This window comes from Macadamia integrifolia, chromosome 2, assembly GCF_013358625.1.
Source record: "Macadamia integrifolia cultivar HAES 741 chromosome 2, SCU_Mint_v3, whole genome shotgun sequence".
NCBI classification, from domain to species: domain Eukaryota; kingdom Viridiplantae; phylum Streptophyta; class Magnoliopsida; order Proteales; family Proteaceae; genus Macadamia; species Macadamia integrifolia.
In genome coordinates, this window is record NC_056558.1 from 1113068 (window position 1) to 1128568 (window position 15501).

Sequence of the window (15501 nt, forward strand, 5' to 3'; positions counted from 1 at the left end):
TCTCTTTCATTATATGATATGGGTATCTAATTTATGCGTATTTTCGTAAAGGTTATCGGTTAAAACTACAATCGTGGCTCACATCATTGGATAGTGCTCGGACTGAGCTTTCTAACGACATATTACATGTCAAATTCCGACAAACGGTTTAGAAGATATGACCCCCGAAAGTTGACTCTAAAGTTTGGTATCAGATTCCATTCCGAGCAACCAAAGGGTGCCACGTGGGGCCCAAACCCTTTTGTCCAAAAGCAAGCCTTTTTGGACAATTCTCTCTAGTTTTTTTAGTCCCACATCGAAAATTTGAGAGAATTGTCCCAAGTCTCAAGGCTATAAGAATAGCCCTTCCTCTCTTCCAAAGAAGAAAAAAAAAAGGATTTGGGAGAAGGAATATGGTTTTTGCTAATTCCCTCTAAAATCAAATATTCTCCAAGTTTAAAAGTTTAATACATTAATCCTTCCTTAAGCTGGGAGATCTTGTCCGATTCGGTTCGATTCGAGGCTTGAAGCACAAGGGTTATCTCCCCTTGTTTTTTTATTAAAGCCGGTTAAGGTATTTTTTTTCCCAATAGCGATTTAGAATTAGTTTAATTAATAGATTAGTTTCTAATTTATTAATCATTGATTTATTTAGATTAATTATGTTTAATTAGTCTCAGTTTGGTTCAATGCGATTTATTAGATGTAAATTGATTTATTTCGGTCCAATTAAAGATATTTAGGTTTAATTGATTCTTTTAGTTTAGTTAGGTTTAATTGTTTTTTTTTATGTTTACCTTCGATTTGGTTTTGTTTTTTTTAAGTTACTTTTTGTTCTTTTAATCTGGACCCTTGGATCAGAAATTTTCATATAACCTAATCTTCCTTCTTCTCTTCTTCTTCTTCTTCTTCTTCTCTACTTTTCTTTTTCTTCTCCAGCCGAACGTACAACTCCTTCTCTTTTTCTTCTTCTTCTTCTCTTCTTCTCTTTTCCTTCCCTGCTACTGCAACCCCTAACCGGCAGCAACGGAACCACAGCCGCACCTAACCCTCCTCTCTTCTTCTTCTTCTTCTTTTTCTCCTTCTTCTCATCTTCTTTTTCTTTCGTTCCTCCAAAATCTGCAGCTACCGAACCCTGCAACTCACTTCTTCTTTTTTTTTTTTTTCTCCATCTTCTATTCTTTGTAAGAACCTAACCGCCGCCGCCGCTGCCATCACCCTTTTCATGATCGACAAACCTTGTGTCTTTCTCTAACCCATTTCTTGGTGAAACTCCAACTGTCGCAGCACCACCAGCTCCATCGATGCCTTCGGCAGCAGTAGCGGTAGGTCCGGTGAGACTCCATCTTCTTTAGTCGAAGGTGCAATGGTGCCGAGGCTGCTACTGTCCTCTCAATCCCCTTCTTATCCTTCTCCTCTTCCTTTCCCTGTGGCTGAGAAGTATCTCCTCTCTCTCTCTCTCTCTCTCGATTGGACTTTGGGGGGGATTGTTGGAACTCAAAGAGGCATGGCGATCGAACGTTTGTTTCTCTTTTGTTATCGATCTCGTCGCCTGGTTTCTGAGGCCGTCTTGGTTTTTTGATTTCGGTTTCTCTTCAGTCTTTTTAGATCGGTGATTGTTTCTTTGTAGATCTGTAAAGCTTTAATGGAGTTGTTGATATTCTTTTAGCTGCTTTCGGTCTTCGGACTCTAGAAATAGGTGGATTTCCAGTTGATCGAAGCATGTGCGGTGCTCCGGAACACTTAAAACCTACATCGTCGCAGTCTCCGTCTCTATCTCCATCTCTTTCATCTTCTGAACAAAGCATATCTTCAACCAAAGGCATGAATCACTTGACTGTTGAAATTGATGATTCTTTTGCCAGCTTGCTCGAGCTTGCCACTAACAACGACCTTGAAGGTTTCAAGCGCTCAATTTAGCATAATGCCTCTGCCATTGATGAGATTAGTCTATGGTATGGATGCTAGAAGGGCTCAAAACGGATGGTTCTCGAGGACAGAACTCCTTTGATGGTTGCTGCCACCTATGGTAGCGTTGATGTTCTTCAGCTCATCCTCACTTTACCTGAGGCGGATGTAAATTGGTCTTGCGGCCCAGATAAGACTACTGCCCTCCACTGTGCTGCTTCTGGTGGATCTGTGAATGCTGTTAATGTTGTGAAGCTACTTTTAATGTCGGGTGCAGATCCTAACTGTGTGAACGCCAATGGACGCCGACCTGTGGATGTTATTGTTGTGCCTCCAAAGCCGTCGAACGTGAAAATTGATCTGGAGGAGCTTCTCTCAAGCACCGTTTCTAATGGTTCTAATGCTGAGCATGGCCTTCGGGTCTCCACAGCTACTTCTAATTCGAATTCCCCTCCACTATCATCGTCCTCAGAGAACGGATCCTCTTCTTCTAAGTCTGATTTTCCATCTTCACCGATGACTCCCTGTGTCTTTAGCATCGGAGAAGAAAGAGTACCCGATTGCTCCCATCTCCTCCCCTTTCCCATCGGCTTCTTTTCTTTTTCCTGTTTTATTTTTTTTATTTCTTTTATTTGCTGATTAAATAATCCATATTTGTATTTATGTTTTCTATGAGGAATCTTCCCCTCCTTTTGTTCTTTATTTTTCTTTTATCAATTTTTGGTTTGATTTTTTTTTTATTTCTCTCTTAATAACGTATGGGACGTAGTCTAGGGTGGCGTATGTTAGTAAGGGCGTGGCTGGCCCCTCAAACCGGCTCGTAGCATTAGGATGTATTTGGGGAATGAGTTTGTGTTATAATTTCTTATTTTTTAGGGTTTCTCATCCTCTTTCTTTAAATGCAATAAAAAATCAGATCTTTGTTTAAAATAGTGCAATTAGTATACTTGTATTCCAATTCATTTAGCTTTCCCTTCCTTTAGCTTGTTTAGCTTCCTTTAATCATTTCATTTAGCTTCTTTGATTAGTTTAATTGCTTAAGTTCATATATCATTTTTTACTAGTGTTTTTCTTTATCATAATTAGTTGTTTTAATTATTTAATGGGTTCAATTAATATAACGTTTAGACTCTAATGCAATGTAGGTATAGCATGAAATAATCATTAGACATATTTAATTTAGAAGATAATTAGCATTGCATTTATTTAGTTAAAAGATTCTTCTCATTAGCTTAACTAGGGTTTTGAAAATGTTTAACTCATCTTAGGATTAGCTCAAGGTAAACGTAATTAGTGCAATTAGGTTTCATAATTAGTTTAATTAAACCGTAGGTTTAGTTTAATCCTACACTAGATTAGGTATATTAGCAAAAATGTATTCATTTAATGTAATTAATCCGTTTCACTTTTATAAATTAATTAGGTCTCATTTAATTTATAAATCCTTTTACAAATTAGATTAAGTAGGATTGTAATAATTTATTGTAAATTACTAGGGATTGGGTTTAATCATTTTAATTAGTTCAATTTAGGATTTTATAATTTCATTAACCATCCATCTAGGCTAGACTCAATTAAACCCATTAGTTCAATTTAGGATTTCATAAGTTCATTAATCATCCATCTAGGTTAGGCTACATTAATCGAGTTAGTTCAATTTAGGGTTTCATAAGTTGCTAAACTAATCCTAGGTTTAGGCTTATTTATTTAGCTTAATCTAAAACTCATAATACATTAATTAAATCATTTAAGCTTATTTAATTAGCGTAATCATTTCACTATTTGCATCATAACCTAGCTAGCATAATTTAGACACTTGATTTAGGGTTTTCACATGTCATGCTTAGATACCTAGTTTAGGGTTTTCAGTGACCTAGATTTAGGACTGGTTAGTAGGGTACAAATAAACTTTGGTCAAACAAAAAGAGACCGGCCTTACGGTCGGGCAGACTGGGTGCCTAACACCTTCCCAATCTGTCATTTGACAGTTGTCTAGAATCTTGGTGCAAACCAGCCTTATCCGTCAGAGTCATTAGTCTCTCTCCCTTGATTGGGGGAGACATTTATGGGTCCTAGACCCTTTCTAGGTGGCGACTCCCTTTTACCCATAACGTGTATCCCCCCTTGGCATTTGATGACCAGGGGATACCATCTCATCTCATTAGGGTCAAACCCTAGCGTGTGTACACGCGCTATGCGCCATATCGCGATTCCGGGACGGAGGTCCATGGTACCTACAGTGGCGACTCCACTGGGGATGTCAGACTCTTGATTGACCATTGTTTGTATAGCTTTTTTTATACCTTATTGTTGTCTATTGACATGTTATTTTTCACTTTTCATCACTTGCATACACTTCTTGCATTGAGCACAGCATGCCTTACCCTTATTCACCCCCGTGGTGTAGCTGTCAGGGTCCCTTACATATGTTTGGGCCGCCCCCAGTTACATCACACCCCTTGATACCGTACCATTTAGGTTTGGAATACGAAACTTATCGGCGAGGGTGTTACCTTGCGTGCTTGAGGGAGATCACACACATTTAGGTATGCCCAAAGAGACGCAATCGGTTAACACTCTGAGTTCGATATGCTCGAGCTATTCCCCTATTGGTATATCAAAGGAACCATGTGCCTCTGATTCATTCCGTGTATACGGGTGATAGGTATATCGGTCCTGTCAAGGTAGCCTTTCCGGTCCTAAACCTAGCCAACATGCATCATGTACTTGGGCATAGAACCAATGACTAGGATCAACACAACTAATGTAATATTGTTTGCGGTTCATGTTGGAACCCCTTGTAGTCATTTTTTACCCGTCTCAATCTACCATCCACCAACGGAAGGATTGGATTTATTATTAACATTAAAGGTGCTAGTGTTTATAACTACACCAGTTGTTGATTCTTACAACTGCACCGTATGACTGGTACCGTGGCTATATGCTAACACCACCATTCCGATGTGGTATAGGTCTCAACCTGGTAAAGGTTTCACACATGCTATCTCGATGTTAACGGTGGACGACCCAAATTCGTCCACCACGGTTTTGGTGATTGATTCAGTGTAGTCGCCTACATAAGTGTTCTTACAAGAACCACCTTTGCTTGATCCATCACTTGAGAGTCTCTTTAACTTAGGCACACTTCTTTAAGTATGCCGCTAAGTTGATACCACTCTCATTTGAGCTAACTCTTGTTTGGTCTGGTCGTCCTTGCTTGCGTATGTTTGGCTAGTCTTGTGTTCAAATAGGAGAGTGTTGTGTGTTGCTATCTCATCCTTTCTTTTGTCCATTTTCCAGTACCAAGAAGGAGTGTAATCCGAAGTTTCACTTTCTCATCATATTCTACCCAGTTAAGGCACCATTTCTCGTCAAGAAAGCCATTCCCTACCCTTGTGGGTCAGAGGTCCTAATTCAATTAGACTAGTGAGGCTTTCACCAGAACCCTCATTAGAAGTGTTTCCCATTTCCCCAGAGGGTACAAATACCATGAGTCAAGATAACATTTCACCAGCAAATCCCAACTCCATGGAGGCCCTTGTCACTAAGATTGAGGAGATGTTAGCAGACTTAACTGCGATGATGCAAGCTCAGGTTGGTGTTGCTCGACCGACAGAAGTTCAGGACTAACGGAGCCGTCTCCATAGTCCTAGGGTTGTTCCTCACCTCAATGTGTTAGGTGTTGAGGATGATGTTGTCACTTCTAGTTTAAAAGAGCCTGTAGAGTCAGAGTTGAAGGAAGATGGATCTAAGACCGTCAATGTGACTCCCTATTTCAAAACTCTGAATGGTTATTTTGTCAAAGAAGGGCAGGATTTCTTCTATTGCGGATTCCCAGAACCATGGTTAGATGTGTTTTCAGGGGAGAGGCTACCAGGCTTTGAGATCTTCTTTGATTGCGTGATTGATTGGGCAGAGTTAGAACATTACTCACTGAAGCAGTTTGAACAGGTCCAACAGGGACACACAGAGGAAGACCTAGATGTTAGCAATCTCTTCGATGAGGAGATTATAATGATTGGTGGGACCAATGAATCTGAGACACCTTCACCCCACTTGGTGATTCATCGTGCTGAGGGTATCATTCCTAACTGGAGCTGTTTAGATGAGTTTGTTTACCCTGAGGAGCTGAAATTTGTACCTGAAGAGTCGGCCATGTCTGGGCCTAAGTCCTTTAAGTTTGTAGGCAGTCCACTAGTTGTTTCTCCTTCTGTTTTTCTCCATGTCGGAGAAGGTATTTCCACTTATGCAGTGTGGGTTCCAGTCGAAGCTAAGTCTAATGTAATTGTCCCAGTTATTAATGAAATGAATTCTTCCGAGTATATTGCTTCTTCCTCTTCCCTATCCCCTCCATCTTCTGATGATGAATGTTGTGATGACCCATCGCCTGAATTTCTCAAATCATTAAAAGCTTTAAAGGAAAAGAAGGCCAAACCTGTCTGTGAGGATTTCAAATTGATAAATTTGGGGTTAGAACATGATCCCCGGGAGGTTAGACTTGGCATGTCCCTTAATGACCAAGAGACAACCTAATTAATCGAGCTCTTAAAAGAATTTGAGGAGGTGTTTGCTTGGTCATACGCCGATATGCCCGGTATTGATGCCAGCATAGTTCAACATGATCTCCCTCTTTTCTCTGATGCAAAGCCATTCCAACAAAAGATTCGGTGCATGCGTCCGGATTGGGCTCTGATGGTAAAAGAGGAGATTGCCAAGCAACTTAGTGTAGGGTTCATTGAGGTGATGAGGTATAATGAATGGTTGGCAAATGTCGTAGTTGTACCAAAGAAGGATGGTCGGATCAGGGTATGTGTGGATTATAGGGACATTAATAGGGCGAGCCCCAAAGATAATTTTCCCTTACCACACATTGATCTTTTAGTGGATAATACTGCAGGGCTTCTATCATTTATGGATGGGTTTTCTGGTTACAATCAGATCCAAATGAATCCCAAAGATAAAGACAAGATGTCTTTCACTACGGATTGGGGCACTTATAGATACAGGGTGATGCCTTTTGATTTGAAGAATGCAGGTGCTACCTACCAAAGGGCCGCCACCATTATCTTGCATGATTTGATACACAAAGAAGTGGAGGTGTATGTAGATGACATGATTGTCAAGTCGATTAATCGAGAAGGGCACTTTAAGGCTTTGAGGGTTTTCTTTGAGAGGATCAAGGAATTCAAACTGAGACTGAACCCACAAAAATGTGTATTTGGGGTGACAGGTGGTATGCTTTTGGGGTTCATGGTAAGTGAGAGAGGCATCGAGATTGACCCATCCAAAATCAAAGCAATAACAGAAATGTCACCTCCTCAAACGGAGAAGGAAATTCGAGGGTTTTTAGGAAGGATCCAATACATTAGTCGGTTCATTTCTCAACTAACAGTCATATGTGAACCGATCTTCAAATTACTGAAAAAGGATCAACCTAAGAGGTGGAATCCTCAATGCCAATTGGCTTTTGATCACATCAAGAGCTACCTGGTAAACCCACCAATCCTCATTCCCCCTACTCCCGGAAGGCCATTGTTGTTGTATCTCTCTGTATTAGAAACCTCCATGGGATCGATGGTGGCTCAGCATGGTCCAGATGGGCATACAGAGCAAGCAATTTATTACCTTAGTAAGAAGTTCACAGACTGTGAGACAAGGTACACAACCCTGGAGAAGACTTGTGCAGCTTTGGTTTGGGCAACAAGGAGGTTGAGACATTACATGTTGACCTATTCAGTCTTTTTGGTATCCAGAATGGATCCCATCAAGTATCTTTTTGAGAAACCCGCGTTGATGGGCATATTAGCACGTTGGTTATTACTCTTAGCAGAGTTCGACATTGTGTATGTCACCCAGAAGTCCATCAAGGGTAGTGTCATCGCTGAACATCTATCGACACATCCAGTTGTTGATACGAGGCCTTTGAATGACATATTTCCAGACGAAGATGTAGTTTCTGTTGAGGTTGAAAATGAGGTTGGCATTTGGAAAATGTTCTTTGATGGAGCCGCCAATCACAAAGGTTACGGAGTCAGAGTTCTACTTATAACTCCTGAAGGGTTGAACATGCCCATGGGATATAGGTTGGACTTCGAGTGCACCAACAATATGGCCGAGTATGAAGCTTGCCTCATGGGATTGAAAGCAGCCATCTCTATTGGGGTCAAAAGATTAGAAGTATACGGAGATTCGTCGATTGTCATATGCCAAGTCCAAGGTAAGTGAAAAACAAAGGAGGAAAAGTTAAAACCATACCAAGGGTGTGTAGAGTCTTTAATGAAGCAGTTCACAGAAATTAGTTTTGACTATTTTCAGAGGGACAATAACAGGTTTGCCGATGCTTTGGCTACTCTCGCATCGATGGTTGATTTTGGTCTGGGTGAGCAAATACAACCATTCATTATAGATCGGAGAGATCATCCTTCACATCAAGGCTTTGTCAATGCCCTGAAAATAGATGGTAGGCATTGGTTTGCCCATATTGTGGATTTTATCAGAGAGGGGAAGTACCTTGCAGATGCTACCCAAGGAGATAAAAGGTTCCTGAGGCGTTATGCCACCCAATTCATATCACACGAAGATATTTTATACAAGCGATCTTTTGATGGTGTACAACTGGTGTGCGTGGATGAAGATCAAGCACAGAAAATCTTGGAGCAAGTACATCAGGGAATATGTGGCCCTCACATGAATGCTCATATGTTGGCTAAGAAAATTCTCCGCTTAGGGTATTTTTGGAATACACTAGAAGCCGATTGCACAGAATTTGTGAAAAAGTACCATAAATGTCAGATTTTTGCCAACCTCATCCATGTGCCCCCAACAGAATTGCACACGCTGAGTTCTCCGTGGCCTTTTTCCGCTTGGGGTATCGATGTGATCGGAAAAATTAACCACAAAGCTTCGAACGGGCATGAGTTTGTGTTGGTAGCTATTGATTACTTCACCAAATGGGTAGAGGCTCAGTCATACGCAAAACTCACAGCGGCAAAGGTAGCCAAATTTTTGCAAGAACATATCATTTGCTGACATGGGATACCCCATGAGGTGATTTCTGACCAAGGTCAACATTTTAGGGGCAAGCCACAGGAGTTGTGTGACCAATTCAGGATTGCAAGGCACAGGTCTTCTCCTTATCGCCCTCAAACCAATGGAGCGGTTGAAGCAGCAAACAAAAACATGAAGGTCATACTCCAGAAGATGGCTGATAGGAACAATGATTGGGCTGACAAATTACCTTATGCCTTATGGGCTTATCGGACTTCTATTAGAACTCCAACTGGGGTAACTCCGTATTCTTTAGTATACGGGATGGAAGCAGTCCTCCCGGTTGAGCTAGAGGTCCCCTCTCTTAGAATTCTCATGGAGAGTCAGATTCCAGAAGCGGATTGGCTCAAGTCAAGGTACGAGGAGTTGAACCTCATTGATGAAAAAATGATGAAGGCAATGGACAACATGAAGAAGTATCAACTGTGAGTTGCAAGGGCTTTCAACAAAAAGGTCCACCCACGTTCCTTGGAAGTTGGGGATTTGGTTTTAAAAGAGCAGAGAGCACCCATTCATGACCCAAGGGGCAAGTTTAGGCCAAACTAGAGTGGCCCTTTTGCGGTGAAGGGGAAATCCTCCCGGGGAAGGCAATACGCCTTGTAGATCTTGATGGTCAAGAACTACAGTACCTGACCAACTTAGATCAGCTGAAAAAGTATTATGTTTAGCCTCCGCATTCAAAAGAAAAAAGGGAATGCAATGAAGGAAAACTGCCTTTGAGGCATGAACTACGCTCAACCTGATTCCTAAATTTTTAGGATACGTAGGCAGCTTGAAAGTCAAAATCGAGCTCAGTCATATTTCCCCCACACCTCATAGCGGGTTGGACCTAATTTTCCATTTTTAGCTATCCCTTTCCCCTTTCAGACAAATGGTTTCTCGCTACTCTTATCATCAGGAGGTGATCGAGTCCGACTAAGAACTCTTCTCGCCGTCTCTCAAATTCGGCGGATTCCAAAGAGTTTTCATCTTTAGTCCTTTTTTCAAAATAACTATTTTGATTGACGTGATTTCTCTCATGAACTCGTCATCCTTGCAAATAATTTTCTTGATCTGGCTTGAAGACTCCATCTACCGTTCTCCTATTCGACGGTTCCCAAGAGTTTTCAATAGCCCCTCTTTTAGCTTAACTTTTTCTTTAGTCAGCGTAATCCTTTAGTGAGGTTGCTATCCAAAGTAGTATCCTTACTCTACCCGTGGCAAAACCATCGGGTTAGTTTCCTTCGGTATGTGTGTCTTAACATCTGTTTTAGTTTAGGGTTTGGGCCCAGACATGATCGCGGTCATCTGAGAGACCAACCTTACATTTTCTAAATTGGCTCAAAGGGTTCTTAGCTTTTGCAAATGACAAGAAAAAAAAATCAGTATGCTTTTAGTGGATGTGTCATATGATATTACCCTGTAAATTGGTCCAACCCTTGGTTACAGCTCATTTGGAACCGTTCCAATATTTCAAGCGAATTCAGACCTTTAACTACCACGATGCAACAAATTGGCCTGAGCGACTGGGAGCCCTCACGGAGTGAAGCATCAGGTGGGAAGTCCATTGGTGGTCAGTTCGGAACCCTGTTTTACACACTTCTGGCTGTGACTATGTCAGGTTGTTAGGCATATCCCATACTTCCTTCTACATACCGGCTCGCTTCATGCATCAATTCGGTTTACCTCAAGGTGCTCTAGGGGATGTGGGTACCACGCCTATCACAGAGGCTTTAACAGAAGGTTTGGTGAATTCCATTGCAGCCTCGTGGAACCATTTGGCTCGCCTAGGTTAAGGTTGTTAAATTGAAGATCTTTTGGTCTAGGCAGCGTTTACTGAGGAGTCGTTCCTCACCTTTCTGCTTTTCAAAACTTGTAGTAACCGTGGTGCCATTTTTTTTTCTTTCTTTCAATGAAAAGACTTTGTCCTTTACGATGATCTATCTACTAGCAACATTCTCCTTCATGAACATATGGGCTTTGTGTGTTTTTACTAACCACTAACCTTCGTATGATGGTGCTCTTTCCAAGCCCCTTGGCTTTCGGATCTATGCCTCTCGTGGATTCGGCATGTGATGGCGTCTCGAACACCATTGCGATCTCTTAAATTCAATGCAGTTGTTTGTTGCTAACTTTGCTAAGCTTCATGTCCCTATTCAGGTATTTGAGATCCAGAATCTCCCAAGTTTTCCTTTGCTAATTCCAATGCAGGTGCACAACCAAACACATCGTTGGCACCAATTTCGTGAGAATCCTCAGGATCAACCGAGCACCGTTGTTGATCCCAGCTGAGCACCGCTGTGCGAGGATGATCATCCTCTACAGAGAATCCCAAGGTTCATAGTTGTGCACGCTGCCAAGGTGGACTATCCGCACCAATTTTTCGAGAATCCTTAGGATCATAGTTGAGCACTGCTATCGATCCTAGCTGAGCACTGCTGCACGAGGACTATCGACACCAAATTTTTGAGAATCCTTAGGATCACAACTGAGCACCATTATTGATCCCAGCTGAGCACCGTTGTGCGAGGATGATCATCCCCTGTAGAGAATCCCAAGGTTCATACTATTGCACGACTGCCAATACGGACTATCTGCACCAACTTTTTGAGAATCCTTAGGATCACAACCGAGCACCGTTGTTGATCCCAGCTGAGCACCGCTGTGTGAGGATGATCATCTCCTGTAGAGAATCCCAAGGTTCATAGTCTTGCACGACTGCCAATACGGACTATCCACACCAACTTTTTGAGAATCCTTAGGATCACAATCGAGCACTGTTGTTGATCCCAGCTGAGCACCGCTGTGCGAGGACGATCATCCCCTACAGAGAATCCCAAGGTTCATAGTCTTGCACGACTGCCAATACGGACTATCCGCACCAACTTTTTGAGAATCCTTAGGATCACAATCGAGCACCATTGTTGATCCCAGCTGAGCACCATTGTGCGAGGACGATCATCCCCTGCAGAGAATCCCAAGGTTCATAGTCTTGCACGACTGCCAATACAGACTATCCGCACCAACTTTTTGAGAATCCTTAGGATCACAACCGAGCACCGTTGTTGTTCCCAGCTGAGCACCGTTGTGCGAGGATGATCATCCCCTGCAGAGAATCCCAAGGTTCATAGTCTTGAACGACTGCCAATACGGACTATCCGCACCAACTTTTTGAGAATCCTTAGGATCACAACCGAGCACCGTTGTTGTTCCCAGCTAAGCACCGCTGTGCGAGGACAATCACCCCTGCAGAGAATCCCAAAGTTGACAGCCACGCGGCTGGAAACTCAAACTTTTGACGTCACGCAGTGTGGGCATTACCTCTATATTGACCAACCGCGGCAGGTTTTCAATCATAGTAACATCCACACGCTACCTGATTTCGCATGTGTTATCGATCAACATTTCCTACCTTTGGTCTTATCGCTCGTTTTGCATTTGCATTTGCACCTCCGCCATCCTTGAGCCGGATGTCGATAGTACATTGCTTTTGGTGACAAAATGGTGTGTTCTTTTCTTTGCCTTTTGACCGTTACACAGGTCTCGGTCAAAGAGGGGCAATCTGTAGACACCGAATTTTATCACCCCCCGGCAATGATGACAATATGAAGGATTACATGTTGGATATTTTAGACTTGGAGAATTTTCAAACTTAGAGTAGAAAATGACCATATTTTCCTATAAACTTTCAAAAGAAAATTTTTTCAAAAATTAGAATTTGATGTTGTGGATTATTGTTGTTTGTCCCCTCAAGTCAGACATTACACTTTGATGCGAGAACTATGCGAATCGACGCCCGATTCTCTCTTTCATTATATGATCCGGGTCCCTACTTTATGCATATTTTTGTAAAGGTTCCCGGTGGAGACTACAATCATGGCTCACATCATCGGATAATGCTCAGACTGAGCTTTCTAACGACATATTAGATGTCGAATTCCGACAAACGGTTTGGAAGATATGACCCCCGAAAATTGACTCCAAAGTTCGATATCAGATTCCATTCCGAGCAACCAAAGGGTGCCACGTGGCACCCAAACCCCTTTGTCCAAAAGCAAGCCTTTTCGGACAATTCTCTCTAGTTTTTTAGTCCCACATCGGAAATTTGAGAGAATTGTCCCAAGTCCCAAAGCTATAAGAATAGCCCTTCCTCTCTTCCAAAGAAGAAAAAAAACAAGGATTTGGGAGAAGGAATATGGTTTTTGCTAATTCCCTCTAAAATTAAATATTCTCCAAGTTTAAAAGTTTAATACATTAATCCTTCCTTGAGCCGGGAGATCTTGTCCGGTTTGGTTCGATTCGGGGCTTGAAGCACAAGGGTTATCTCCCCTTGTTTTTCGATTAAAGCCGGTTTAAGGTGTTTTTTTCCTAATAGCGATTTAGAATTAGTTTAATTAATAGATTAGTTTCTAATTTATTAATCATTGATTTATTTAGATTAATTATGTTTAATTAGTCTCAGTTTGGTTCAATGCGGTTTATTAGATGTAAATTGATTTATTCCGGTCCAATTAAAGATATTCAGATTTAATTGATTCTTTTGGTTTAGTTAGGTTTAATTGTTTTTTTTTATGTTTACCTTCGATTTGGTTTTGTTTTTTTTAAGTTACTTTTTGTTCTTTTAATCTAGACCCTTGGAACAGAATTTTTCATATAACCTAATCTTCCTTCTTCTCTTCTTCTTCTTCTTCTCTTCTTTTCTTCTTCTTCCCCAGCCGAACCTACAACTCCTTCTCTTTTTCTTCTTCATCTTCTCTTCTTCTCTTTTCCTACCCTGCTGCTGCAACCCCTAACCGGCAGCAACCGAACCGCAGTCGCACCTAACCCTCCTCTCTTCTTCTTCTTTTTCTCCTTCTTCTCATCTTCTTTTTCTTTCCTTCCTCCAAAATCTACAGCTACCGAACCCTGCAACTCACTTCTTCTTTTTTTTTTTTTTCTCCATCTTCTATTCTTTGTAAGAACCTAACCGCCGCCGCCGCCATCACCCTCTTTATGACCGACGAACCTTGTGCCTTTCTCTAACCCATTTCTTGGTGAAACTCCAACTGTCGCAGCACCACCAGCTCCATCGATGCCTTCGGCAGCAGCAGCGGTAGGCCCGGCGAGACTCCATCTTCTTTAGTCGAAGGTGCAATGGTGCCGAGGCTGCTACTGTCCTCTCAATCCCCTTCTTATCCTTCTCCTCTTCCTTTCCCTATGGCTGAGACGTATCTCCTCTCTCTCTCTCTCGATTGGACTTTGGGGGGGATTGTTGGAACTCAAAGAGGCATGGCGATCGAACGTTTGTTTCTCTTTTGTTATCGATCTCATCGCCTGGTTTCTGAGGCCGTCTTGGTTTTTTGATTTCGGTTTCTCTTCATTCTTTTTAGATCGGTGATTGTTTCTTTGCAGATCTGTAAAGCTTTAACGGAGTTGTTGATATTCTTTTAGCTGCTTTCGGTCTTCGGACTCTAGAAATAGGTGGATTTCCAATTGATCGAAGCATGTGCGGTGCTCTGGAACACTTAAAACCTACATCGTCGCAGTCTCCGTCTCTATCTCCATCTCTTTCATCTTCTGAACAAAGCATATCTTCAACCAAAGGCATGAATCACTTGACTGTTGAAACTGATGATTCTTTTGCCAGCTTGCTCGAGCTTGCCACTAACAACGACCTTGAAGGTTTCAAGCGCTTAATTTAGCATAATGCCTCTACCATTGATGAGATTAGTCTATGGTATGGATGCCAGAAGGGCTCAAAACGGATGGTTCTCGAGGACAGAACTCCTTTGATGGATGCTGCCACCTATGGTAGCGTTGATGTTCTTCAACTCATCCTCACTTTACCTGAGGCGGATGTAAATTGGTCTTGCGGCCCAGATAAGACTACTGCCCTCCACTGTGCTGCTTCTGGTGGATCTGTGAATGCTGTTAATGTTGTGAAGCTACTTTTAAGTTCGGGTGCAGATCCTAACTGTGTGGACGCCAATGGAGGCCGACCTGTGGATGTTATTGTTGTGCCTCCAAAGCCGTCGAACGTGAAAATTGATCTGGAGGAGCTTCTCTCAAGCACTGTTTCTAATGGTTCTAATGCTGAGCACGGCCTTCGGGTCTCCATAGCTACTTCTAATTCGAATTCCCCTCCACTCTCGTCATCCTCAGAGAAGGGATCCCCTTCTTCTAAGTCTGATTTTCCATCTTCACCGATGACTCTGAAGTACAATGATCTCCCTGTGTCTTCAGCATCGGAGAAGAAAGAGTACCCGATTGCTCCCATCTCCTCCCCTTTCCCATCGGCTTCTTTTCTTTTTCCTGTTTTATTTTTTTTATTTCTTTAATTTTCTGATTAAATAATCCATATTTTTATTTATGTTTTCTATGAGGAATCTTCCCCTCCTTTTGTTCTTTATTTTTCTTTTATCGATTTTTGGTTTGATTTTTATTTTATTTCTCTCTTAATAACGTATGGGACGTAGTCTAGGGCGTATGTTAGTAAGGGCATGGCTGGCCCCTCAAACTGGCCCGTAGCATTAGGATGTATTTGGGGAATGAGTTTGTGTTATAATTTCTTATTTTTTAGGGTTTCTCATCCTCTTTCTTTAAATGCAA

General features: G+C 41.9%; 1 protein-coding gene across 1 annotated transcript; it reads left to right on the plus strand.

Annotated features, from left to right (window-relative positions):
• Positions 1 to 890: 890 nt before the first annotated feature.
• LOC122071906 (zinc finger CCCH domain-containing protein 30-like) lies at positions 891 to 15271 on the plus strand. Its single transcript, XM_042636379.1, has 2 exons — positions 891 to 2395; positions 15091 to 15271. The coding sequence occupies exons 1-2, from the start codon at positions 1963 to 1965 to the stop codon at positions 15228 to 15230; spliced, it is 573 nt and encodes a 190-aa protein (XP_042492313.1). The 5' UTR covers positions 891 to 1962; the 3' UTR covers positions 15231 to 15271.
• Positions 15272 to 15501: the final 230 nt, after the last annotated feature.